The 27,947-nt window shown below is 37.1% G+C and overlaps 1 protein-coding gene across 15 annotated transcripts in view; it reads right to left on the reverse strand.

Annotated features, from left to right (window-relative positions):
* The window catches only part of AFG2A (AAA ATPase AFG2A), a 382,680-nt gene that overhangs the window by 90,256 nt on the left and 264,477 nt on the right, over positions 1–27,947 (reverse strand). For 12 of the 15 annotated variants that reach the window (XR_015144365.1, XM_086346833.1, XM_086346832.1 and 9 more), the window contains one exon: positions 27,751–27,915. Coding sequence is in view for 14 of the 15 variants with exons in the window: in XM_086346833.1 (XP_086202959.1) it covers positions 27,751–27,915 (165 nt within the window). In the remaining variant the exon portion in view is untranslated. Of the gene's footprint in view, positions 1–26,990; positions 27,072–27,750; positions 27,916–27,947 lie in introns of all 15 variants that reach the window. The other 3 variants (XM_086346836.1, XM_086346843.1, XM_086346844.1) reach the window with 1 other exon arrangement.

Consider the following 27,947-nt stretch of genomic DNA (forward strand, 5'->3'; position numbering starts at 1 on the left):
AACAATGTCACCCCAACTACTGGTATTATCTGAGCAGCAAGACTGAGTGATGAAATTTTGCACTGCCTTTGCTGACTGGTTGATAGGAAAGATCATTCTTGCCAACGCCTCCAAGAATCTCACTGTGTACTACAGTGCATTACTGTTAATGACACTGTGATTCTCAGCATGTGAAACCTTTTCAAAATTACTAAAGGTAAATCATATGCATGCTCCAATGAACAGACTCAAATTAATACCATCTTGGATGATGAAAAAAAAAAACAAAACTGAAATATTAAGAATGTCCAGGGCAGAATTTCAACTGTAGGACCAGATGACTTTTCAGTGTAAGTTGCACATGGCAAATGAAAACCTTAAATTCACTCAAATGTATGTGCATCATAGACTTCCCTGGTGACTCAGACAGTAAAGAATCTGCCTGCCATGTGGGAGACCTAGGTTCGATCTCTGGATTGGGAAGAGCCCCTAGAGAAGGGAATGGCAACTCACTCCAGTATTCTTGTCTGGAGAATTCCACATACAGAGGAGCCTGGTGGGCTATAGTGCATGGGATCGCAGAGTCAGACATGACTGAGCGACTAACACACACACACACACACACACACACACACACACACACGTGTACCACAGTTTCACCAAATGAACAATGAATCTCAAGTACCCAAAGATTTGTTCTCAGTAATGGGTAAGCTAGCTGTAAGCCAAAGGAGAAAAGGAGGAAACTTAACCCACAGGGATTAGGACATCCTTCAAGCCATGAACTTTTCATGGAAAGCTATATAAAATGAAGCTGGCAAGCAAGGACACCGAATAAGGCCACAGTGACTGAGTCCTGTCTGAGTCAAGGGGTAATATTCACAGGGATCCCCCCTGAAACTGTGCACTGCTGTGTTCCTGCTGGCAGGAATTTACCAGTGCTGTCAACCCTTGATAACAAAAGAATCCTCATTAAATTAAACCAGAAGAAGAAAAGTAAAAACGTATGGATTTTTTTTTTTAAACTCTTTCTATAGGCAGAAAACCAGAAGCAGATAAAGAACTGAAGAACATGCTTACACTATTCCAAGTATTATTTTCTTGCCAAGCTGGGAAGGCACAATTTTCCTTAAAGTTATGTTTAAGTAATACTTTGGCCTTGGAAGTAACTCCTTAGCGAGGGACTTCCCTGGAGTGCTAGTCACTCTCCAGCACTGCGCTGCAGTACACTACAAGGATTTCATCAATTATGCTAAATCTGGGTATATCCTATTACCTATGTGCACATAGCTCCATGATAAGCTTCTTCACAGGTGTCACAGAAACTATCCTTGGAGAATGAATGAGGGATAAAAACGATGGACTGTTATACTGATTTTCCCATGTACACTACTTTTCATGGTCTTAAAGATGAAAACATCCTGAGTTGAAAAGGTAATCTGTGCATCCGCTTTTTAGGTTGAGCATAAGAAGATAATAATATCTCTAGCTATAATTCAGAGTGCTCTTCTAATTGTACTTTGATCAAGCTTCAGGTTAAAATAATTTGCCTGCCAAGACACACTGTTGCTCAGGGTTTTAATTCTTAAAATTACAGGTAGGGATATAAAAGGTGGAGTTTTTAAAACATTATTTTCCTCTTTTAAGTTCAAACTATGTTTTCTGCATTATTTTATTGAAGAACCCCAAATGAACAGGTGAATGGGAAAGCAACATGAACCTAAATTTTTTGATGTACAAAGCACACAAGATTTATAGCTATTTCTTCATTATATTTCTGAGCTTTACAAATAAATATTAAACATTAACTCATTTCATAAAAAGTTTCATTAGGGAATACCCTTCCCCTAGAAAGTATACAGGTAATAAAGACAAGTTGGCATTTTTAATATTCACCAATGATAAATCACTTTTCAAACTGAGGTTATTGCCAGGCTCTACTATTTCGTGTTTTACATTTTTAAGGTAAACAGGCAGGTTCCATTCCAATGTGAAAGACATAATGACTACACTATACAAAAACTCAAATTCTCATAGCATTCAGTTATCTGTTTTTATTCTTTAACTTCATCTTTTAGCTTTATTTACCAGAGAAGATCGTATCTGAGAAGCTATTTAAAACTATAAATCTGTCAACGATTTCTTTTATAGGGGTGACATGGGAAAAAGAAAGGACAGTATTAAGAGGGACAAGGGATGTTGTACAAGGAGTACTTGAACCGCAGGCTCTCCTCCCCTAACACATGATATTTGGATGCTCAATATATTTGCCTCAGCTCATGTATACATGGGAAAAGAAATATGAGTTACTAATTTCAAACTTAAAAATGTCAGGAATGTAAAAACTGGAAGTTCCAACTTTTATTTGAAACTGTAGCAAAGACATTTCATTAAAAAGAAGACTATTATAATCAGATAGGTGCAAACTTGTCAAGACGGAATTTCAGTGTGCATTTCACACACAGAGGTACAAAACCTTACAAGCATGTTCTGCTTCTTGAGCTCAAGAAAATAATAAGTACTCGGGTTATAATTCTGAGAAACAAGAATGAAATAAGCCATGTGGTCAGTAGCTTTCTTAGTTAGTGAAACAGTTTTTAAAACACTCTGCAGTCTGCAAGGTGACTCAGAGGTCACAGCAGGAAAAGGAGGGAAAGGTATATAGGTGGGACAGGCCCCAACCAAAGCAGATTCATTCTTATCTTAACGGTCTTCCTACGTGGGGCTTCCCTGTTTGGCTCAGTAGTAAAGAATCTGCCTGCCAGTGCAGGAGATGTGGGTTTGACCTATGGGTCGGGAAGATCCCCAGGGGGAAGGAATTGGTGGCAACCCACTCTAGTATTCTTGCCTGGAGAATCCCATGGACAGAGGAACCTGGTGGGCTACACAGTCCATGGGGTCTCAAAGAGTCAGACATGACTGCTTGACTAAACAACGAATAAAACTTTCTACAAAAAGTTTTATTTGAGGGAGAGAACAAGTTTTGGCTACTAAAATCTTTCAGAAACTACTCTTCTTTAGTTTCAAAAATGATAGAAAAGATTAACACTGAATTCTAAAATAAAGCTTCCATGGAGAAACACAGTTCTGGATTGGAATGAAGAGATGGAAAGAACATGATAATTTTTTTAGACAATATTTTGCTTTTATAATTTCTAAGAGTAACTGATGTAATCGTCACCTCCTAGTCTTCCTTATTATTTATTCTCAATTGAAAAGCAAGTCAGACAAGAGCAAGTCAGACAAATAGTGACAATCTGAAAAGAATGACTTTTCCTTGTCAGCTTACACAGAGAAGCTTAAAAACGTTTTTACTGATTGAGCTTCCAAAGTGATCCAAAGTATTTATCATAGCCATACTGGAGGAATGAGAAACTATCAGAAACTGTTACAAGAAAGATAAGAAAGTAAAATCTGCTAGAGCTTTATTATGCTGCATATGTTAAGATATTTTCAACAACTTCTCCCATCATCACCAAATGCTAGGTTGAGGAACCTGTTTTAGCTTAAAGTTACCAAAATTACTGGCCTATGTGGATCCGAACTCATAAGTCAAGATTCTTAAAACCAAGTATAGCTAGTTTTACTGATTCGCTCTCCACAAAGCTTAAATAAACAAAAAAACCAAAAAATCTAGATAAGAACAGAAAATGTGCAAGGTGTTATGAGATACATTTGTTGTTGTTTAGTCGCTAAGTCGCGTCTGACTCTTTGCAATCCCATGGACTGTAACTTGCCAGCCTCCTCTGTCCGTAGGATTTCCCAGGCATGAATACTGGAGTGTGATGCCATTTCCTTCTCCAAGAGATCTTCCCGACCCAGGACTGAACCTGGGGTCTCCTGCATTGGCAGGTGGATTCTTCACCATGAACCACCAGGGAAGCCCGTGGGATACAGAGTGAAGGTATCTAATCTGAGCTACAAGTGTTAGAAATGACTTTCTGGGAGAAGTTATAACTAAGCTGAGTGGGTGGGTACAAAAGACTTAAACTAAGATGAATAGTTCTTTGAAGCTTTAGGTATTCTGTAAAATGTTCCTAAATATATTTGTTTTCCCACCCAATAAGAAATGGGTGCTAAGTCACTTCAATTGTGTCTGACTCTGGAATCCTATGGACTATAGCCCATGGACTGACAGGCAAGAATATTGGAGTGGGTTGCCATGCCCTCCTCTGGGGGATCTCCCCAACCCAGGGATGGAACCAGAGTCTCTTGTGTCTCCTGCATTGGCAGGCAGGTTCTTACCACTAGTGCCACCTGGGAAGTCCTTCCCCATTTTATGGGTAGAGAGAATGTAGCCTTTAAAACAAGGGAGACAACAGCAGCTCTGCAGCTGATAGAGAGCAGGAAAAGCGAAGCATAGTGCTTTAAAGACAAGGTATTACACAGGAAATTAAACTGGTAGCAGGTGAAACTTCAATCTTTAATATGCTAGAAGACTGTTGTTAATAAGTTCAGCAAATGAAGTCCATGGGTCTCTTCAGAGAAATAAGAAACTGAACAGTCCTAAGAAAAACAAGCCTGTCTCCCCAGGTTAAAAAAAAAACCATTATTTCTCAGAGTTTTGCTTAAGCTCACCAGTCCTCAAACAAAGCTTCCAAATTACTCATTAAAAAAAAGCACAGAAAGATGAATCTAGACCATAAGTTACATCCTGTTCTATTATAACTTCTTTTTGGCATGTTAGTTTTTTAACATAAGCAACAGAACCCTGGCAAAGAAACATATCCATTTCTGGTCTGGCCTTTGCTCATCCCTTACAGTGCTCGATACCAGTAAAATAACTGGGATTTTATACTATAAAAAGGAAAGCAAGAGGGAAGTTGAGCAAGATGACAACCAAGAAGTTTTCTGAACTTCCCTCTTCCCACGTACACATTGAATGCACAAGGAGCAATTACTTATGAAAGAAATCCAGAAATAAGCTGAGAGACTTGTATACATAGAATGAATGAGAAAATACCCACATTGAAATGGGTAGGAAAGGCTGAGATGCACTCATCATAAACCTCACTCCTGGCCCAGAGCCATAAAACCTGAAGAGAACTCCAAACTCTCAGCTTCTCCCTGAGGAGCAAGGGTTTGGACTGAACATCTAAGGCCTCAACTTTTAAGACTTCCACCTGGCTTGGCTGGTGTCCATAAGACCCAGAAGATTACAGCAAACAAAGAAGCAATGCTTCATTGGTGCATAAGTAATCACTGTAGTTATCCCTTCCTCCCACTCCCCAGGACTCAGTACAGGGATACATTAGCAACACCTATCTCTCCCAGTCCTTCTCTGCTGCTGCTGCTGCTAAGTCGCTGCAGTCATGTCTGACTCTACGCAACCCCATAGACGGAAGCCCACCGGGCTCCCCTGTCCCTGGGATTCTCCAGGAAAGAACACTGGAGTGGGTTGCCACTTCCTTCTGCAATGCATGAAAGTGAAAAGTCAAAGTGAAGTCGCTCAGTCGTGTCCAACTCTTAGCGACCCCATGGACTGCAGCCTACCAGGCTCCTCTGTGCATGGGAATTTCCAGGCAAGAGTGTTGGAGTGGGGTGCCATTGCCTTCTCTGAAAGGGGTCTAAATGCCTACTTTACAAACTGCTGCCCAAGGGTCCAGCTTGTACTTGTAGCATACATATAGGAGCTGGCTGCAATTCTTGGCGGAGGCCTGCAAACACTTCTCCCACCTTCTTTTTGGCCAGTTCAAACAATGAAACTAAGTTGCCAGTATCTCCCTGGAAGGAGTTTGTATACACATCTGGTGCTCTGGCTTTGAATGATCAGAAAGAGAAATTAATAAAACATCTCAATTATAATGGCATCAAAAAGAATGAAATACTTAGGAATAAATTTAACCAAGGAGGTAAAAGATCTGTATGTACACTGAAAACAACAAGGCATTGATGAAAGAAACTGAAGAAGACACAAATAAATTAAAGATATACTGTTTATATCTTTTTAAAGAATATAAACTGGAAGAATTAGTATTGTTAAAATGTCCATACATCCAAAGTAATCTACAGATTCAGTGCAATTCCCACCAATATTCCAGTGAAATCTTTCACAGAAACAAACAACCTAATATTTGTATGGAACCACAAAAGTCTCTGAATAGTCAAAACAGTCTTGAGAAAGAAGAACAAAGCTGGAGGCATCATACATCCTGATTTCGAATTATATTACCAAGCTAAAGTAATCAAAACAGTATTCTGTCATAAAAATAGACACATAGATCAATGAGACAGACTAGAGGGCCCAGAAATAAACCCATGCATATATGGTCAATTAATTTTCTTAAAGCAGTGAAAAATATACAATCAGGAAATGATAGCTTCTTCAACAAATGGTGCTGGGAATCTGATCTGATCTGATGCAAAAGAATGAAACTGGACTCATATCTTACACCACATAAAAAACCAACCGGAAATGGATTAAATGTAACCTGAAACTATAAAACTCTTAGAAGAAAATACAGGAGTAAGCTCTTTTGACAATCGTTTTGGCAATGATGCTTTGGATTTGGCACTAAAAGCAAATGCAACAAAAGCAAAAATAAACAAGTAAGATTACATCAAACTAAAAAGCTACTACACAGCAAGGAAACCATCAACATGTGAAAAGGCAACCTACTAAATGGGAGAATATATTTGCAAATTATATATCTGAAAAGGGGTCAATATCTAACATATAGAAATATAGAAGGTATTGATACAACTCAACATCAAAAAACCAAATAACTCAGTTAAAATATGGGGAAAAGGCCAGACAGTTATTTTCTTCCACATGGCATACATACAAATGGCCAACATAAAAAGGTGCTCTGCATGACCAATTATCAGGGAAACACAAATCAAAACCATAGTTAGTTGTTGCTTCACACCTGTTAGGATGGCTATTATCAAAAACAGAAGAGGTGATAAATGCTATTAAGGATATGGAAAAAAGGGAATTCTTGTACATTGTTGGTGGGAATATAAACTAATAAAGCCACTATGGAAAACAGTACAGAGGCTACTTGAAGAAAAGTTATAAACAAAAGTATTATATGATCCAGCAATCCCAATTCTGGGTACACATTCAAAATAAATGAAAGCATTACCTTGAAGGGACCCCTATACTCCTAGGTTCAGTGGAGCATTAATCACAACAGCCAAGATATGGAAACAATCTAAGTGTCTGTCTCTGGATGACGGGATAAGAAATGTGATGTATGTATATATATAACTATGTAAATATTTATAAATACACATAAAATGGAATATTATTCAGTCTTTAGAAAGCAGAAAATCCTATCATTTGTGACACAAACATGGAGAGTATTATGACAACTGAAGTAAATAGAGAAAGACAAAATATTTCATGGTATCACTTATAATGTGGAGTCTAAAAACTTATAATGGCAGAAAGTGAGGAGGAACTAAAGAGCCTCTTGATGAGGGTGAAAGATAAGAGTGACAAAGCTGGCTTGAAACTCAACATTCAAAAAACTAAGATCATGGTATCTGGTCCCATCACTTTATGGCAAGAAGAAGGGGAAAACGTGGAAGCAGTGAGAGATCTTATTTTCTTGGGCTTCAAAATGACTGCAGATGGTGACTGCAGCCATTAAATTAAAAGATGCTTGCTCCTTGGAAGGAAAGCTATGACAAACCTAGACAGCATATTAAAAAGCAGAGACATCACTTTGCCGACAAAGGTCCGTCTAGTCAAAGCTATGGTTTTTTCCAGTAGTCACATGTAGATGTAAGAGTTGGACCATAAAGAAGGCTGAGTGTTGAAACACTGATGCTTTTGAACTTCGGTGGAGAAGACTCTTGGGAGTCTCTCGGACATCAAAGAGATCAAACCAGTCAGTCCTAGAGGAAATCAATCTTAAATAGTGACCAGAAGGACTGATGCTGATGCTCCAATACTTTGGCCACTTGATGTGAAGAGTTGATTCAATGGAACAGACCCTGATGCTGAGAAAGACTGAAGGCAAAAGGAGAGGAGGACAGCAGAGGATGAGATGCTTAGATAGCATCACTGATTCAACTGGCATGAATCTGAGCAAACTCCAGGAGACAGAAGAAGACAGAGGAGCCTGGCGTGCTGCAGTCCATGGGGTTGCTTAAGAGTCACACATGACTTAGTGACTGAACAAGAACAACAACAAAAATATATAAATAAATGGTAAATCAAACTCACAGAAGAGAAAAGTGGTTGCCAGAGGCTGGGGGAGTTGGGGAAATCAGGAGATGTTGTAAAAGGGTACAAACTTTCAGTAATAAGATGAATAAAAGGTTGAAGATTTAATGTGTAATATGGTAACCAAAGTTGATCATACCGTGATGTGTAGCTGAAATTTGCTAAGAGTAGAAGCTAAATTTTCTCTTTCACACCTACATACACATAATACATGAGGTGATGGTTGTATTCACTTGATGGAGGGAATCCATTCATAATGTTTATCAAACTACCATGTTGGATACTTTAAACATCCTACAATTGTCAATTTGGAGACGGTAATGGCAACCCACTCCAGTATTCTTGCCTGGAGAATTCCATGGACTACCAGAGGAGCCTAGTAGGCTACAGTCTGTGGGGTTGCATACAGTGGGACACAACTGAGCAACTAACACACATTTGTCAATTATATCTCAATAAAGCAAGGGGGAAAAAAGAGGAAAGCAGGAGAGCAGGAGTAAAAAGCAAAGGTGAATGCTTCTTACCTCTACTAAACTCCAAATGATAGCCTGTTAATGCCACCCAAATATAACTGTGTATTGGCTTCTCCTGCCAAGATGTCATTCTCTAAAGCTGTGGTCATATGTAGGGCACACCCATTCTACGGGCTTTTTAAACAGTATAATAAAAGGCTCCCGTTTGCTGTATGATTCCCATAAGGTAGTTTTGTTAATTATGGAAAACTGCATGATATGAAAAATAAATTAGTTTCAGCAAAGTTTGAAGTTCTCATTTCTATGGTCTGTGTATGAGCTTGGTGTGTAGGTGAACATATATACATACATGCACTGTGGCAACAGAAAAATCCACAAAATACAGGTAAAGCTAAGTCAACATAAAAAGAAAAATTATACTAGATTGTTCTGTATTATTTTACTACAGTATCTTGTTCAGATATTATTAAAATTGTGCCATTAAAGAGAGATTGCTGAATATATAAATTCTGTCACCTTACTGCCAGTGTGTGATGTGACAAGGTTCTTGAATCAGACAAAACTTTAAGAGTAAAAACTTCTTTCTATAATGTACTTTGTCATTTAAAAGGTCCCTCCCCTCATCCATCACCTCCCAGCACAGTCATCCTGTGTTTTAAAGCACTGCCATATAGTACGGCCACTGTGTGGTGTGTCATCTACATATAAAATACTGCATGTGCCCAAGTTAAAAATGCTCCTGTTGAGTAGTGAATCCCAATTCTGAGGAGAACGTTTTTCTATTCATACAGGTAGAAATATCTAATTCAAATACAGCAACATAATGTTCAAAATAGAATGTTTTTCTTCATGGTTAACAGTTCTTGGAGGGAATAATTCTCCCTTATCATTATAAGTTATAAATCATCACAATTATGAGGGCAAAAAGTAAAGTATTGAGCAAATATGGCTGTTTTTACCTATAAACATTTATAAAACATAACACGATTCCAAATAGGTATCTTTTTCTTACAGAAAGAATACATTTAATATCCTATTAAAGAAAGAAAAACAGATATGAATTTATTAAAATAAAAACTTTCTGCTCTGTGAAATTTTAGATTAGAGTGAAAAGATAAGCCACAAATTAAGAAAAACTCTTTAGACAACACAAATCTGATAAAGGAAGGATATCCAAAATATATAGAGAACTTTAAAAATCCAAAAAAGAGAAAATAATCCAATTAAAAGTGGGCTAGTGCACTGGGACGACCCAGAGGGATGGTATGGGGAGGGAGGAGGGAGGAGGGTTCAGGATGGGGAACACATGTATACCTGTGGTGGATTCATTTTGATATTTGGCAAAACTAATACAAATATGTAAAGTTTAAAAATTAAATAAAATTTAAAAAAAAACGAAAAAAAAAAAAAGTGGGCAAAATATCTGAACAGACACCTCACCAAAGAAGTGATATAGATGGAAAATAAGGAAATGATGCTAAATATCATAGATCATTAGGGAACTGCAAATTAACAATGAGCTATCACTATGCATGTATCTGAATGGCTAAAATCTAAGACACTGACAACATCAAAAGCTGATGAGGATCTGGAGCAACAAGAAACTTGTTGGGAGTGGAGATAGCTTGTCAGTTTCTTATAAAACTGAATGTATTCTTACTTTATGATCCAGCAATTACCCTCCTGAGTATTTACCACAAAGAGATGAAATCTTAAGTCCATAAATAAAACTTTCACATAAACATCTATAAAAAGCTTTAATCAATCTTGTAAGCATGCAAGATGTCCTTCAGTAGGTAAACAGATAAACTGTGGTACATGAAGACAATGGAATATTATTCTACAATAAAAAGAAATGAGCTACCAAGCTACGGAAAGACAAGAGGAACTTTACAAGCAAATTGCTATGTTAAAGAAGATTTCATCTATACTGCATTCTGGAAAAGGCAAAACTAAGAAGACAGTAAAAACATCAAGGGTTTGGAGTTAGGGAGGAAGGGTGAATAAGTGGAGCACATGGGGTTTTTAGTGCAGTGAAACCATTCTATATCATTATATATTTGTCAAATGTCATATGCAAGTATCATTATATATTTGTCAAAATCCATAGAAAGTACATCACCAAGACTGAAATATAAATTACGGACTTGAGTTAATAGTAATATATTAATAATGGCTCAATAATTTTATTTATTTATTTTTTTGGCTCGATAATTTTAATAAATGTATCATAATAATGAAAGATGATAATAGGGGAAATGAGAGAAGGAGGTGAGAAAGTGAATGGATACTCTATGTTTTCCACTTATTTTTCTGTAAGCCTAAAACTGCTCAGAAAATAAAATTTATTAATAAAAAATATATAATTAAAAATGTCACATAAGAGATAATTCTAGTTAATAAAAGAATATTTTAGCAATGTAGAAGAAATAGTCTTAATTTCTCTACTGAGACAGATGTTTAGAAATATGAGTCCTAAATGTAACTTTCAAGTTACAGAAATGCATCCCTGAAAAAAAAAAAAAGAATTTTGGTCCTTTGTTAATAGAAAATGGTACTTTTCAGATTTTATATACAAATACTAGAAAAATATGGTCTTAAGCATGTATGTCCTAGGGGTCATGTTTTTTTAGGGGTCATGTTTAAGAATTAGTGACCAAATATTTATAAATAGTTTTCTTTGGAAATTCTTTACTGGGTGCCTTCTAATACATCTCCCAAAATTTTATATAAAAATGTCTAATGAAGAAAAGCTTTTTAAAAGGGGCAGAAATTGGTTATGACTTTTATTCTTTAACTCAGTTGTCTTTTTGAGCTAGTGGAGGAAATTCCCAGTTTTTTATATTTTTAACAATGAATTTCCTCTTAAATTTGGACCTTAAACCAAAATTCTTTTAGAAACTAATCCCTCTTATCAAACAAAATTCTACAGATTAAGTGGAGCTGCTCCCCTCAATGCAGTCCAGATGAGGGGCCCTAGTATTTTTCTTCCTGTTTGCTCCTATGCCCCAGCCTTAGGACCACCCAGAGGAACCCTGGTGCTTTCAGAGTCAGCTTCAAACTAGTCTCTAAAATATAAATATTTTCCAATTATAAAATCACTTACTATTGAATTTTCTACTACTATTACCTATCTTTTAGTTTCTACCCTAAAGTCCCTCATGCTAATAAGGCTTAGTAAAACTTGGATGCAATATCAAAAATGACAGAATGGTCTCTGTTCGTTTCCAAGGCAAACCACTGAATATCATGGTAATCCAAGTCTATGCCCCAACCAATAATGCTGAAGTTGGATGGTTGTAAGAAGACCTACAAGACCTTCTAGAACTAATACCCAAAAAAGATGTCCTTTTCATTACAGGGGACTTGAATGCAAAAGCAGTAAGTCAAGAAATACCTGGAGTAACAGGCAAATTTGGCCTTGGAGTACAGAATGAAGCAGGGCAAAGGCTAATAGACTTCTGCCAAGAGAACGCACTCACTGGTCAGAGCAAACACCTTCTTACAACAAGAGAAGACTCTACACATGGACTTCACCAGATGGTCAACACCAAAATCAGACTGATTATATTCTTTGCAGCAAAAGATGGAGAAGCTCTATACAGTCAGCAAAAACAAGACCAGGAGCTGGCTGTGGCTCAGATCATGAACCTCTCATTGCCAAATTTAGATTTAAATTCCAGCAGGGAAAACCACTAGACCATTCAGGTACGACCTAAATAAAATCCATTATGATTATACAGTTGAAGTGAGAAATAGATTTAAGGGACTATATCTGATAGACAGAGTGCCTGATGAACTATGGACAGAGGTTCGTGACACTGTAGAGGAGAAAGGGATCAAGACCATCTCCAAGAAAAAGAAATGCAAAAAAGAAAAATGGCTGTCTGAGGAGGCCTTACAAATAGCTATGAAAAGAAGAGAAGCGAAAAGCAAAGGAGAAAAGGAAAGACATACCCATCTGAATGCAGAGTTCCAAAGAATAGCAAGAAGAGATAAGAAAGCCTTCCTCAGTGATCAGTGCAAAGAAATAGAGGAAAACAATAGAATGGGAAAGACTAGAGATCTTTTTCCAAGGGAACATTTCCAAGGGAACATTTCACACGAAGAAGGGCTCAATAAAGGATAGAAATGCTATGGATCTAATAGAAGCAGAAGATATTAAGAAGAGGTGGCAAGAATACACACAAGAACTATACAAAAAAGATCTTCATGAGCCAGATAATCACAATGGTATGATCATTCACCTAGAGCCAGACATCCTGGAATGCAAAGTCAAGTGGGCCTTAGGAAGCATCACTATGAACAAAGCTAGTGGAGGTGATGGAATTCCAGTTATTTCAAATCCTGAAAGATGACAGTGTGAAAGTGCTGCACTCAATATGCCAGCAAATTTGAAAAACTCAGCAGTGGCCACAGGACTGGAAAAAAATCAGTTTTCATTCCAATCCCAAAGAAAGGCAATGCCAAAGAATGCCCAAACTACCACACAGTTGCACTCATCTCATACGTTAGTAAAGTAATGCTCAAAATTCTCCAAGCCAGGCTACAACGTATGTGAACTGTGAACTTCCAGATATTCAAGCTGGTTTTAAAAAAGGCAGAGGAACCAGAGATCAAATTGCCAACATCCAATGGCATCAAAAAAGCAAGAGAGTTCCAGAAAAACATCTACTTCTGCTTTATTGACTATGCCAAAGCCTTTGACTGTGTGGGTCACAACAAACTGTGGAAAATTCTGAAAGAGATGGGAATACCAGACCACCTGACCTGACTCCTAAGAAATCTGTATGCAGGTCAGGAAGCAACAGTTAGAACTGGTCATGGAACAACAGACGGGTTCTAAATAGGAAAAGGAGTACATCAAGGCTGTATATTGTCACCCTGCTTATTTAACTTCTATGTAGAGTACATCATGAGAAACCCTGGGCTAGATGAAGCACAAGCTGGAATTAAGATTGCCAGGAGAAATATCAGTAACCTCAGATATGCAGATGAAACCACTCTTATGGCAGAAAGTGAAGAACTAAAGAGCCTCTTAATGAAAGTGAAAGAGGAGAGTGAAAAGTTGGCTTAAAGCTCAACATTCAGGAAACGAAGATCATGGCATCTGGTCCCATCACTTCATAGGAAATAGATGGGGAAACAGTGGAAACAGTGCCAGACTTTATTTTTTGGGGTTCCAAAATCACTGCAGATGGAGATTGCAGCCATGAAATTAAAAGAAGCTTACTCCTTGGAAGAAAAGTTATGACCAACCTAAATAGCATATTAAAGAGCAGAGACATTACTTTGCCAACAAAGGTCCGTCTAGTCAAGGCTATGGTTTTTCCAGTAGTCATGTATGGATGTGAGAGTTGGACTGTAAAGAAAGCTGAACACCAAAGAACTGATGCTTTTGAACTGTGGTGTTGGAGAAGACTCTTGAGAGTCCCTTGGACTGCTAGGAGATCCAACCAGTCCATTCCGAAGGAGATCAGCCCTGGGATTGCTTTGGAAGGAATGATGCTAAAACTGAAACTCCAATACTTTGGCCACCTGATGCACAGAACTGGCTCATTGGAAAAGACCCTGATGCTGGGAAAGATTGAACGCAGGAGGAGAAAAGGACAACAGAGGATGAGATGGTTGGATGGCATCACTGACTCCATGGACATGAGTTTGAGTAAGCTCTGGGAGTTGGTGATGGGCAGGGAGGCCTGGAGTGCTGCAGTTCATGGGGTCGCAGAGTCGGACATGACTGAGCAACTGAACTGAACTGAAAGTGTTAAAGAACAAGAAAAGCTATAGGGAACATACTAGAATACTTTTAAGTTCTTTTCTATTTATTTTAAAAAATATAACCCCAAAATGCACCAATTAAGAGATTCATTTGAGAGAGTAAAATTTTTAAAAAATGCAGATACTTCTGTGTATGTTCTTGATTATTTAACATTATGTAGTGAATTGATTTAATCAGATTGCTTTTCAACCAGACAACTGATGATTGAGATCGTCAAAAAAAGAACTCAGAAAAGTAGGTCTGGAGGATGTTAGGGGTGGGGCAAGGAACTTGGAAGATGAAGGGTGAAAAGTTATCCAAAGAGAAAAAGTGAAGACAAACCTTCTCTAATCTAATCTTGCACAGGACTGGTTTTGTGCCAAGGGAAAAAAACAATCTCCCTCATTCCTTTGGTTGGCTCTAATAGTTCATGTCCTTCTTTTTCCAGGAACTAAAATTTATACCCACTCCTGTTAGGTTACTTATACCGTGATGTACTATATTTCAGGGAACTAGCTTGGACACTTCACCAATGGAAGCATTGCTTTGAGACATAAATGTTACTTTTAATCCTTAAGAGGCAACTCAGAGTAAATTTTGTTTAAACTAGGAACTGCCTATACCAACCCGATTCTCAAAGATAATTCAGGATGAAATTAATGACTATTAACTAACAGAAATACTCTTTATTAGTCAGAAAAAAAGAAATAAAAAATATAACATGACCCGTTCTTTAATAATGCGAGGTGTAATGGACTCTGTTAGTCTGCTTGGGCTGCCATAGAAAATACCAGAGTGGATGGTAGAAGCGCTAGACATTTATTTTCTCACAGCTGGAAATCTAAGATTGAGTGTCATCAGGGTCAATTACGCTCCCTTCCTATCTTGCAGACATCCAAAAGTATCATAGTGACCTAGGTCATGTATGACCTTTCCTCTGTACATCAGGAGGCTTTATTAGACCCTAACCATCACTTTATTTAATCCTAGTTCCCTCCTTTCCTTATATGCTTTATCTCCAAATATTATCACATTGGGGGTTACAGCTTCAAAATATGAATTTTTCAGGGACAGATTTTGGTTCATAGCCACTCTTTAAAAAATTATAAGCAATTATGATCATGAAAAAGAGAAAAGAAAACTTCAAACTTATTAGGCACTAAGATCTCTGCCTCTCTTTTATGAGCCTGTAGTTCTCTCTGTGAAGCACATAAAATGGGAGAAATACTCTCTTTAATATTTTATATTTTGCCTATTATATGACTTTCAAAGTGAATCACATCTTGATCATCTAAAGTATTGGTTATCAAAAAAGAATTCAGGAGGTCCTCAGGCTATATCACTACTGGAGTAGCAAAAAGTTCAAAACAATACAGAACACAGCTATATACTACTTTATGCTATAAGATATTATTATAAAAATTATTATGATGAGGCTTTAGAGTAGTAATTGAAAATAAACCACTTGCGGTAGGATCCAAGTCATCCCCACATTAAACTGGATTTTATAATAAACTAGATCATGTTACAGCAGGCCTTTGATGTGTTTCAATTTTTACATAATTTATTATGTTGTATAATAGGGACCAAGTCTTATACATTTGAGTTATTTTATTATATTCCTAAAACTCAGTGACTAATTTCTAGTTTTAGATACAAGTGCAAAGTGAATGAAAATATTAATGTAACTTGCTTTACAAAATAAATGTTCTAAAATTTTATAAATATATTTTTAAATATGTAATTTAAAAGCACCAAGGATATAATTTACTCATGAAACTATCCCTACAGGTTCAAAAATCAGGAAACTAGACATGGCAACAAATTTTGGTGTGCTGTTTATAGCAGGAGCACAATATTAATTTTATAGCATAAATGTCTTTTATTAAGTTTGAAAGAAGCCATGGATGAAATGGTAGCCCAGTGTCCATGAACTTGTGCATGTATACATACTTTACGCTCATTATGGTGGCTCAGAGGTTAAGGCATCTGCCTCCAATGCGAGAGACCTGGGTTTGATCCCTGGGTCGGGAAGATCCCCTGGAGACGGAAATGGCAACCCACTCCAGTATGCTTGCCTGGAGAATCCCATGGACGGGGTAGCCTGGTAGGTTACAGTCCACGGGTCGCAAAGAGTCAGACACGACTGAGCGACTTCACTCACTCACTCACTCATATGACCAATTCAATTGTAAAATAAGAAAGTTCACTTCTTATTGACACTTCTGGATTCATCTCCCCCAAATCTCCAGTTCTGACCCGGATTTATGATACAGAGAAGAAATGAAAAAAGAAATGCTGGGGACTACGACTGTTCAGTGTTTGACCTTTTGTATTTTTAAGAATTCTGGCAAGAAGTTAATGCTAGGCAAACAAATATAATTCTTGTGTTTAAATATAAAACCATTCCTTAAGGGTTCTTTTGAAGTGAATAAAAATATGCCAAAGGACTACTTTTGCTATCACAGAAAGAAGGTCTTTTCCAAATGCCAAAAACAATTTAAGTGATTTTCCATCTTTTTGGGTAATTCTGAAGAAAAAGAGAAAATGGCTAATTTATGATTTGGAACTTCTACAATGATGAAATTGGTATATATATTGTATCTTAATTTTTCCTTCTAAACGAACAGGGAAACTTTCCCACAAATATAAAAGCAAAACCCATTTTCCAGATTTTAAGCAAAAAGAGAGCTAGCTGTTATTAAAGACCACCAGAAATAGTATTTGGAGGTTAAAAACAGACAAAACAAAAAACAGATGCAAATCTTAATTCTTTGTACTTTTCTTTCAAGCCTAAGGCAAGGTTAGATTCAGTTTTTAAATTTCTAAAACACAGGAGAGGTTATGTTTAAAAACAATTCAATGACTGTATTGTAACTCTGAACTATTTTACAGTTTTGGTAATATTTTAATAGAATGACACCTTTGAGAACTCAGAATCACTGTCATTTGAGGATGAAGAATAAGAACATCTCTGTGTCACCATCTAACACCAGATGACAAACAGGAGGTATTTTTGTCCTTTGCGTTACATTTCTGAGCCTTACCTAAACACTCAGGTTCAACTCTAAGCTAAAATTGAAAGGGCATAGTAATTTGGTATGTGTATTTCCTAAACAATTATTCCAGTAGAAATGCTAGATGTACCATTTTTTTCTTTTCAATTAATAAAAACATATTAAAAAATTACATTGTACCCAAGGAACCAAATATTACTTTAATATACTGAAATAGGGATATTATGTAGACAGTTTGTAAGGAAATACTTACAAATACTTTTTCGTACTTGAAAGTAAAAAAAAAAATATATATATATATGTGTTTAAAAAAGAACAAATAAAAATAGGGATTTCAGATGTTTAAATCTAAATCAGCCAAAATAAATTCTGTACGTAACTATGAATTATAGTTTGAATTTAAAGAACATACCATTATAACTAAAAACATGACATATACATAAAATACTCATGAGTATTCATAAAATCTAAGGCAGTAAAATATGGAAATATTAAACAAATCATAAGTTCTTTATATTAGAGAGCAATGAAATTGATTTTGCTGATTTATACAAATATACAACAAAAATGATTTATTGAGCACCTGCTATATGTACGAGGATAAATACACTTATGTACTTACTGTATGAATCATTTCATCTATTCTGGACAACAGATCTCTCTCATTAACCTATCTGCTAACTATAATGCAGTTTCACATGGTACAAATTGTTCTTTTCTTTAAACAATTTTTTTTTTGTTTATTTGGCTGCACCAGGTCTTCATTACATCAAGTGAGTTCTTTCAGTTGAGGAAAGTGAACACTCAGTTCTGGCATGTGGGATCTACTTCCCTGACCAGGAATTAAACCCAGGCCCCCTGCATTGGGAGTGTGCAGTCTTAGCCACTGGACCACCAGCGAAGTCCCCAAATTGTTCTTAAAAGAAGAAAAAGTCTTCACTTACATTGATGGCATACTTTTCATATATCAGTTCAGTTCAGTTCAGTCGCTCAGTCGTGTCCAACTCTTTGTGACCCCATGAATCGCAGCACACCAGGCCTCCCTGTCCATCACCAACTCCCGGAGTTCACTTAAACTCACGTCCATCGAGTCAGTGATGCCATCCAGCTATCTCATCCTCTGTCGTCCCCTTTTCCTCCTGCCCCCAATCCCTCCCAGCATCAGAGTCTTTTCCAATGAGTCAACCCTTCGCATGAGGTGGCCAAAGTATTGGAGTTTCAGCTTTAGCATCATTCCTTTCAAAGAATACCCAGGACCGATCTCCTTTAGAATGGACTGGTTGGATCTCCTTGCAGTCCAAGGGACTCTCAAGAGTCTTCTCCGACACCACAGTTCAAAAGCATCAATTCTTCGGTGCTCAGCCTTATTCACAGTCCAACTCTCACATCCATACATGACCACTGGAAAAACTATAGCCTTGACCAGATGGACCTTTGTTGGCAAAGTAATGTCTCTGCTTTTGAATATGCTATCTAGGTTGCTCATAACATTCCTTCCAAGGAGTAAGGCTCATAATTTTCCTTCCAAGGAGTAAGCATCTTTTAATTTCATGGCTGCAATCACCATCTGCAGTGATTTTCATATGTAGATCAATTAAATTATTATTAGAAATTAGCCTACTTCTAAAGCTGAAACTCCAATACTTTGGCCACCTGATGCAAAGAGTTGACTCACTGGAAAAGACTCTGATGCTGGGAGGGATTGCAGGCAGGAGGAGAAGGGGACGACAGAGGATGAGATGGCTGGATGGCATCACCGACTCGATGGACGTGAGTTTGAGTGAACTCTGGGAGTTGGTGATGGATAGGGAGGCCTGGCATGCTGAGATTCATGGGGTCACAAAGAGTTGGACACGACTGAGCAACTGAACTGAAATGGACTGAGCCTACTTCACCTCAAATAATCAAAACTGTCCAACTCTACCAGGATCTATACCACAGAATTAAAGCATGCTCTACACATTTAAAAAAAAAATCTTGAGCTCCTTCCAAGTTGGTAAAACCCCCAAATTTATCACTCTTTCGAAGATGAAGAAGCACAGATTCAATGTTTATACAAAAATTCTGGGGGGACCAGCATGGATCAATACAGAGACTGAAAATCTGGAAGAGGAGAAACAACGCAGACTGTTAAAATGCCATTACTATGGGCCGGAGTAATTCTTCATAGATACTTACTTTGCCTGGATACCAGGCTTGAGGACTAGATTATCAGGTAGGTCTTGATGAACTTGTTGCTTTGATAACACCACTTCTTTTTATAAATGGGCTTCAGTACTTTATACTTTCAGTAATAACATGCTCTATTAAGTCTGTTGCCAGCCAGCCTCTCATTCAACATTCATTTCCTTTCTGACTAATGCTTCTTGTAATCTGACAGCAGTTTTAAACAACTGGCAAGGAGTCAGTAATACAGGTATGGCAGCACAAGGTGTTCTGGAGGATAGTTTGCTTTGGTATAAACATCCTATCTAAAATAGCCTTCAGGTAAGCCGAATTTATTGCCAATTTAAGCAGAAGTTCACGTTTGGAAATATAGAGAATGTTACATTTCCATACACTGTACATTTTTAAAACTGTAAGTTAAAATGAACATTATAACTTTGTAGCTTTTACTTACTTTCCTAACAAAGAGTTTAGGGAAAAAGCAGGCTGATGTATATTTTCATTTTATAAGAGTTTTTATTCTAATGCCTCCAGAATCATAGATACTGAACTTGACAAGCTGTCCTTAAGAAAGCAGGAAAACCAAAGGTATCAAGGAAAAAAAAAATCACTGGGCATGGGAATCTCTAAGCAATTAAAACTTTCATTTCCATTCAGTGGAAAATTGTTCAAGTTTGCTAAGGAGATTTTTTTGGTGGGGTGGAGGGGCGGGCACACCACACACCTTGTGGAATCTTCATTCCCAGACCACAGATTGAACCAGGGGCCTTGGCAGTGAAAGCATGGAGTCTTCACCACTGGACTTCCAGGGTTCCCAGGAGAATGTTTATTAAAATCCAAATTCTAGGAACTGTCAGAGTCTTTCAAGGTTCCTATTCTTCTTGTGCCATGGTTAGGGTCTCTAGGCCATAGAAGCAAGCATTTAGAGACAATGACCACAATCCCAAGATTCCAGGTTTCTAGAAGCATTGTAAGGAAAACATAACTGTGTTATACGTCCCTGGAGGTACAATCTCTAAGGAATTCCTTATAGGACTACTCTAATCTATGACAGGTATAGGTACACATTATCAGCACTAGGAAGGATCATGAAGACCATAACTCTACTCTTTTATTAAAATACGAGAAATTGGTTCTAGAGATGATAACTGATTTGGCCAAATTAATACTGTAGTAAGTGGTCAACAAAGGACTGAAGTCTAGGTCTTGGTTTTTACCAAACAGTAAGAGAGAGGGGGTAGAGGACTGGCTTAAAAGTCACAGCCTAATTAATACATGCTTTCAGTATATCTGGTTTTTGCATTGGAAGATTTTATCATGATTCATTTAAACAGGGTAGCTACTGATTGGTCCAAAATTGCGAAAGGAATATGACAAGGCTGTTTATTGCCACCCTGTTTATTTAACTTATACGCAGAGCACATCATGCAAAATGCCAGGCTGGATGAGTTACAAGCTGGAATCAAGATTGCCAGGAGAAATACCAACAACCTTAGATATGCAGATGAAACCACCCTTATGGCAGAAAGTGAAGAGGAACTAAAGAGCCTCTTGATGAGGGTGAAAGAGAAGAGTGAAAAAGCCAGCTTAAAACTCATTAAAAAATTAAGATCACGGCATCCAGTCCCATCACTTCATGGCAAGTAGATGGGGAAACAATGTTTCCATTGTGACAGACTGTCCACTGTCCACAGTGACAGACTTTCTTTTCTTGGGCTCCAAAATCACTGTGGATGGTGACTGCTGCCATGAAACTACAAGACGCTTGCTCCTTGGAAGAAAAGCAATGACAAATCTATAGAGCGTATTTAAAAGCAGAGACATTACTTTGCCTACAAAGGTCCATATAGTCAAAGCTATGGTTTTTCCAGTAGTCATGTATGGATGTGAGAGCTGGACCATAAAGAGGGCAGAGAATCTAAGAATCGATGCTTTTGAATTGAGGTGCTGGAGAACTCTTGAGAGTCCCTTGGACAACAAGGAGATCAAAGCAGTCAATCTTAAAGGAAATCAACCCTGAATATTCATTGGCAGAACTGATGCTGAAACGCCAATACTTTGGCTACCTGATGTGATGTCCAAGGTCCTTCACACTTGTCTGACTCATTTCCCCTGGTTTATTACCTACCATTTCTACTCTCAGACTCTTTTTCTATTCATATTTCAACCTTTAATGGAATGTAGAATACACTATGTACTTTTATGCATTTCTACCTTTCTGTATGCCAGGGACACTCCCCTTTCCAGCCCTCCTATATTGGGGACTCCTTTTCATCGATTAAGACTCAGATCAGCTATCCCCCTCTTTGAATCCTACTTAGTGCAGAGTTACAACTTCTTCTTTTTCCCACAGTATTCTGCACATGACTATATCATATCACATAAACACATTGTATTGGAGAAAGAAACAGCAACCGACTCCAGTATTCTTGCCTGGAAAATCCCGTGGACAGAGGAGTCTGGTGGTTACAGTCCATGGAGTCATAAAGAGTTAGACACAACTCGGCACACACACAAACACATTACATAGAACTTAGTTGTTTATATGTCTTTCCCTCTAAACTGAAGATCTTATTCACAATACCTGGGGAAATACTGTAAGTAAATAAAGAAAAACATAGTTCCTAACTTTAAGTAGCTTATAATTTTTGTGAAGATGACAATAACTGTAAGAAAAGTACATATAAAAAAAGTGTCAAGATGTTTCATACCCACTGTCCACAAGAGTAGGCAAACCTTTATCAAAGATCAGAGATGTCAAAGGGACTATGGAACTTTTTCAAAGATACTTCTGTTGACTCAGAGGCAGGAAGAGCCTTTCAGGACGAGTTCAAGGATCTGATTTCTGGTTCTGGGTCTGTCACATTTGTTTGTTATGGGACTTCAGATAAATCAGTATCAAAAAAAGTTTAAAACTACAAGTGTCACTTTAGTGAATGTTAAAATTGGTATTTTTGTTCATTAGGATTACTTAGAATCAACACACAAATCATCCATCCACCATAGAGTTCACTGATGCAGTGGACACATGGCTGCTGTGCTGGGAGTCCAAGAAGTACAGAACCTAGTTTCTGCCATAGACAATCTTACAGTTTGTCTGGCGGGACATGAGGCGGCTGCCCTTATTAAAATAACCAGAAGGGAAAATATCCTAAGAGCCAAACAAATGAAACAAAAATCAGAGTAAAAGCATTCAAAAGGAGAAGCCATTTTTGGGTGGGTTTGTCATGATGGTTTTATGACAAAGCAGTGATTTCAACAGGCTGTATGAGCAAAGAGTACTTTGAAACTCTGGGGTATAGATACAGAATTTTAGGGTAAACGCACAATAAAGAGTGGAGAGAACAAAGATCTCAAATAAGAGCAGTAGACCAAATGGTCACAACAGCACGATTTCACAGGGCAGTTTCTGATTAGGCAGGACAGGCAGATTGCAGGTGTATCTACAGGAGGTTGCTAAGTCCCGTGGTGCCTGCTGCACTTAGAGATGTGAACACTGCTGCTAATCACTCTCCACCAGCACTGCACAGGGAGCCAAAACGTGTCCTGTCCTGCCTGAGGATCTTGAGTCCTGTCTCAGATGTGTTGCTAGGCTGGTCATATAAAGAGTCAATCTATGCCAGGTTCCAGTACATTGATCATGATTTTTAGATTAGGGAAAATAGTCACAGGAGGATTCATGGAGGAAAAGTACAGATATCCTACATGATTATAATTGCTCCTTCTGTTTTCACTGGGTAGGAGAAAAGAGAAAGTATGTTATAAGAATAATAGTCAGCAAGACAATAAAGTAGGCAGGAGGAGAAGGGAACAACAGAAGTCGAGATGGTTGGATGCCATCATCGACATGATAGACATGAATTTGAGGAGGCTCGAGGAGTTGGTGATGGACAGGGAAGCCTTGTGTGCTGCAGTCCATGGGGTCACAAAGAGTTGGACACGACTGAGTGACTGAACAACAACTTTATTAGCTATAATAGCTCAAGCACAGTGCATAGAACCCTTTTTGAATTAATGGGGCACACTGAAAGGTGATTTTTTTAATGTCAAGCTGACATGAAGATTTTGAGCTTTTATTAGACTCAGAAGGGCCCAGACTTAGACTCAAAACAGAATTCAGGGCAAGACACATCGCTTTAGTAAAACAAAGATAAGACTAAATTTACATGAAGTTAAAGCTTTTTAAAAAATTAATGTGAAATGAATTTAACTCTAACAAATTGCTAGAGCTAGATTCATAAGATAGTCATCTTATGAATGGGTCACTATATTAAGTAGATTTCTACAGTTGGAGAAAAGTGTAAGAGGCAAACTCAATTATTATTTATTAACAGCTTTCAGATAAATTATCTGGTTATTGAGACCATGCAAAACTGTTTTATGGCAGCATCATTCAATACTGCAGTGGTAAATATAAACACTGAACTGATATGAGGAGGATAAAATGAAGGCAAATAACATTTATGAAGCACTCATTATGTGTCAGGCCTTGTTGCTTTTACATTTATTATCTCACTCAACCCTCAAAACAGTTTGTCATGCAGGCATTTCACAGATGAAGAAACTAAGATTCAAAGAAGTTAAATATTAAATAACTTGTCTGAAGCAACTCTGAAGAAATGAGCTACAATTCAACTGTATTATTAAAATTGTTTTTTCTCCTACTTAATTGCCTCTCTTGAAAGCTGAATTCTCAAATCTTGATATGTGAAATAAATGCTATGATTGCCTATATTACTCATAAATGTATAGCTGATACCTGGCTCTTAGATGTTTTGTCAATTTAACGAGATAATCACTAAAACGAGGATAACATCCAAATGCAAATAGTTAATATAAATTTTACTGACATTAATTGTCAGCCTGTTTCAGCAAATTCTTATACCGAGGAAATTATGTATCTTATTCATCACCTCTGTCTTCAAGCACATGGCACACGAGTAATGGGCCCAGTTATGGCTTAATATACATATATTTATGATTGCTGATTTCCTGCCAGTGGTAAAAGTTTTCCAAAAGGAACTAGGATAATTTGACATAGCAGAAATACATGAAGTGGAATCTGCTACAAATAACTTAAAAAACAAAAATCAAAGCAAAAGAAAACAATAGCCATAACCAAAAAAGATTTCTTATTTCCTCCTGAGCTGAATTCCCATCTGCTTTTAAATGGCAACATGTTTTTCCATTAAGTGGAAGCTACAGCCAAGAAATCAAAGACAATGAGGCTCTGGCCACCGGGGAATAGCGGGCTGCAGGGGTGGCTGATGGACGCTGCCTGCTTCAGCCTCTCTGCAGAAGATACTCCCTAGGGACCACCTTCTCCTTTCAGTGGGTGACAAACTTCCCCTTGGGACTCTCCTTAGGATTAAAAAATATATTCTAATTCCCTGTAGACCCTTTCCAAGGAGGAAAAATAAAGTAACTCAGTATAAGGAGCTATTTCAATCTCTGGGTGTCTGTAAGCTTCCATGAAACAAAAGCACCAGGTGACAAAAATTTCTTTTGAAAAAGTAACCCCTCTTATCCCAGTTGCTTAATAAGTGCCGATATCATCTGCATCCCAATTATCCTCTACAACTTTTTAATTAAAAAGATAAATAAAATACTCACCACAGTTAAAGTAAACATTTTCTGTTTCCAAAAAAACAGAGTGCCAGTAATTTCCTCATTTCTGGCTCACCCAGACAAATTTTTGTTAAATAGTTGATATTGTACAGCCAAATAAAATTAATTTTATATAATACTGAATACTATATATATATACTATATATAATACTATATATAATACTGAATACTGAATATACTACTTTACTGAGAAGACAATAATTAACTGAGTCGGCAGTTTCATTTTTATACCAAAAGCGGCCACAGAGACACTTCAACCCTGAAAAAGAGGTTGTGCCCATAGCTGGACACATTGCTATAAGAAGTTTCCTATATGACAAATGAGAAGGGAAAGTCTTGTTTTTCCTAAATATAATTTTTTCAGTTTATTAAGTCTTTGTTAAGTATATTCTATGTAGTAGGCTTTGTGCTGGCCTTGCTGGGGGAAGAAATAAATTAGTGACATCAGTGATAAAGCAGTGAGTCTGTAGGAGTCACATGACTGAAGTGAAAACTTTGACTTTGTTTTTACTATTTAAAAACCCATCAAAACTAATTTTGGCTTTCAAACATTGTCTTGCCATTTTCATTCTGATACAGAGAAGAAAAAAAGATGAGATCTTATATTTTATGTGAAGCTAAGTTTAATCTATCTTAAATTTCCTATTGATCAATTTTAAGACTTTAAAAAAGTTAGTATTTCTTTTCAAAGAATAGGGCACCTGTGTGAATTACCTAAATATTGAGACTAAACCCTCCTCTCAAAACAAAAACTGTGTAACTAATCTGTCTTGTCCAAATTGAAAATGCAGAACTACAAAGATATATATCTGGAATAAGTGTCTATAAAATTGTAGTCATACACTAATTATAATTAGGACCACAGTGGAATACCCTTCCCTCATCCAAGCATTATGGGACACAAAAATGTAAAGCGAGGGACAGAAATGTCTGCTACTTTCTCTATGACTATTTTTAGAAGATCTGATATAAAAATTAATCAGAAATGAATGTGCTTATATTTTAGGCTGAATAAGGCATGTACTACATAAGAATTAGCAAGCTGGTACAATAATTCCTGGCACCAAATGAGTTTTTACTTCTCAGCCAGACAGAACCTCACTGGCTTTGATTTTTGTTTTGCACTTCTGTGTTACTATCATGAATTACTTCAAAGTGAGAAAGGCATATTTATACTTTGCTAACTGCTCTTCCACTTCACTTAAGTGAAAGATTTATGGTTTCTTCTCCTGGCTGTTTCCTGTAAACTGACGTACCATATACAGGATGCCAGCCTTTGCTCTTACATCAAAAACGAAATTTTAGAAATGCTACAGCAGTCGGCTAGCAGTAACTATATGTTCATTTTAACTTAATGGATGGTCATGCCAAAGAGATGCTCATAAAGATTATTGTTTTAGACAAGACTTTAAACGTAAAGGCACTTTAACTGCGTCTCAAGCTTTCTACAAGAATTTTCCACCCCAGTGAATTTAAACATTTAAAGGGGGAAAAGCAAATATACATAGTTCACAGTTGCAGAAACAATTAGTAGATCTGAGATTTTTTTTTGGTTGTTGCTATTAGCTATGACTGCATGATATACTAAATCCAATTCCACATGTAAATTTATCTACAAGACTTTGATTATCATATGGTTTATTATGTATTAGTCTCTTTGGTTTTTATAGAAGACAGATAAAAATAACAGCAAGTAAAACAGAAAGTGGAGTCCCAGTCTGCTGGATAATTCAGAATGAAAAGAATCTGCAACTTCGTATTTATGAGAGTATTAATTTTCTAGTACAAACCTGTATCAGTGGTATTCAGAAGAGATTTCTGTGTTGAACACATGTAGAAAAGTTGCACAAGTATTTTAGTGGAATTTTATTCTGTAAACAAAAACAGCCTAAGTAAAGAGCTGCTAGGGAGAGAAAAATATCTCTTACTTAATATGCCATACTTAAAATTTTCATATTTTCACAGAGGTGTTGCTGTTCTTGTTTAAACTGTATTTTTACTATTAAGAGCAGGCTGGCTGTCCCTTTTATGGTTTTTATCACAGAATCTTTGTAGATTGAGATAATTTTCCAAAAGCTTAAAAGATAAGAAAATCAAGTCTTTTGTATTTCAGAGTATGTTCATGATATCTTAATCTCATTTTTATGATCTTTATGAGAACACAGTAGGGAAAGTTGTGCACTATTTCCATTTGCTAGGTAAAGGAATCAAAGTTCAGAAAAGTGTGTAACTGGTTGGAAGTTGCTGTATCAAGAAGCCCCCAAAGAATCTTCTACTTCTAGTCCAGTGATCTCTCCACTATATTATGCAAACTCTCTGAAGACCACATTTTGAGATATAAGATAAGCCAGGTAAAAGCAAACAAAATACTGTAGGCTAGGTAAAATGTAATTTAATTTTAGTGACTATCTGTCATGTAGTGTATTTCCTGTTTTAAGATTTCTTAATATGGAGTTATTTAAAACAGCTGGCATCAAGCAACGTTCTTTGCTAATGACCCCAAACCACTGCTTTCCTTTCACCAAGGTATTTGGAAGGTAATTGTCTTACCTCTGCTCCTGAATACGTATCTGTTTGGAGGATGAGTTCATTCAGATCAACCTCGTTATTGATTGGCATAGAGTGAAACTGCAGGTTAAGTATTTCCCTTCTTGTTGCTGCATCTGGTAAAGGCACATAGATGATTCTATCAATTCTTCCAGGCCGCATCAAAGCCTATATAAAGAAGAGGGGGCAACACAGATTAA

The sequence above is a fragment of the Bos grunniens genome, chromosome 17 (assembly GCF_055505025.1).
Source record: "Bos grunniens cultivar Pamir isolate PY7600 chromosome 17, Bosgru_T2T1.0, whole genome shotgun sequence".
NCBI classification, from domain to species: domain Eukaryota; kingdom Metazoa; phylum Chordata; class Mammalia; order Artiodactyla; family Bovidae; genus Bos; species Bos grunniens.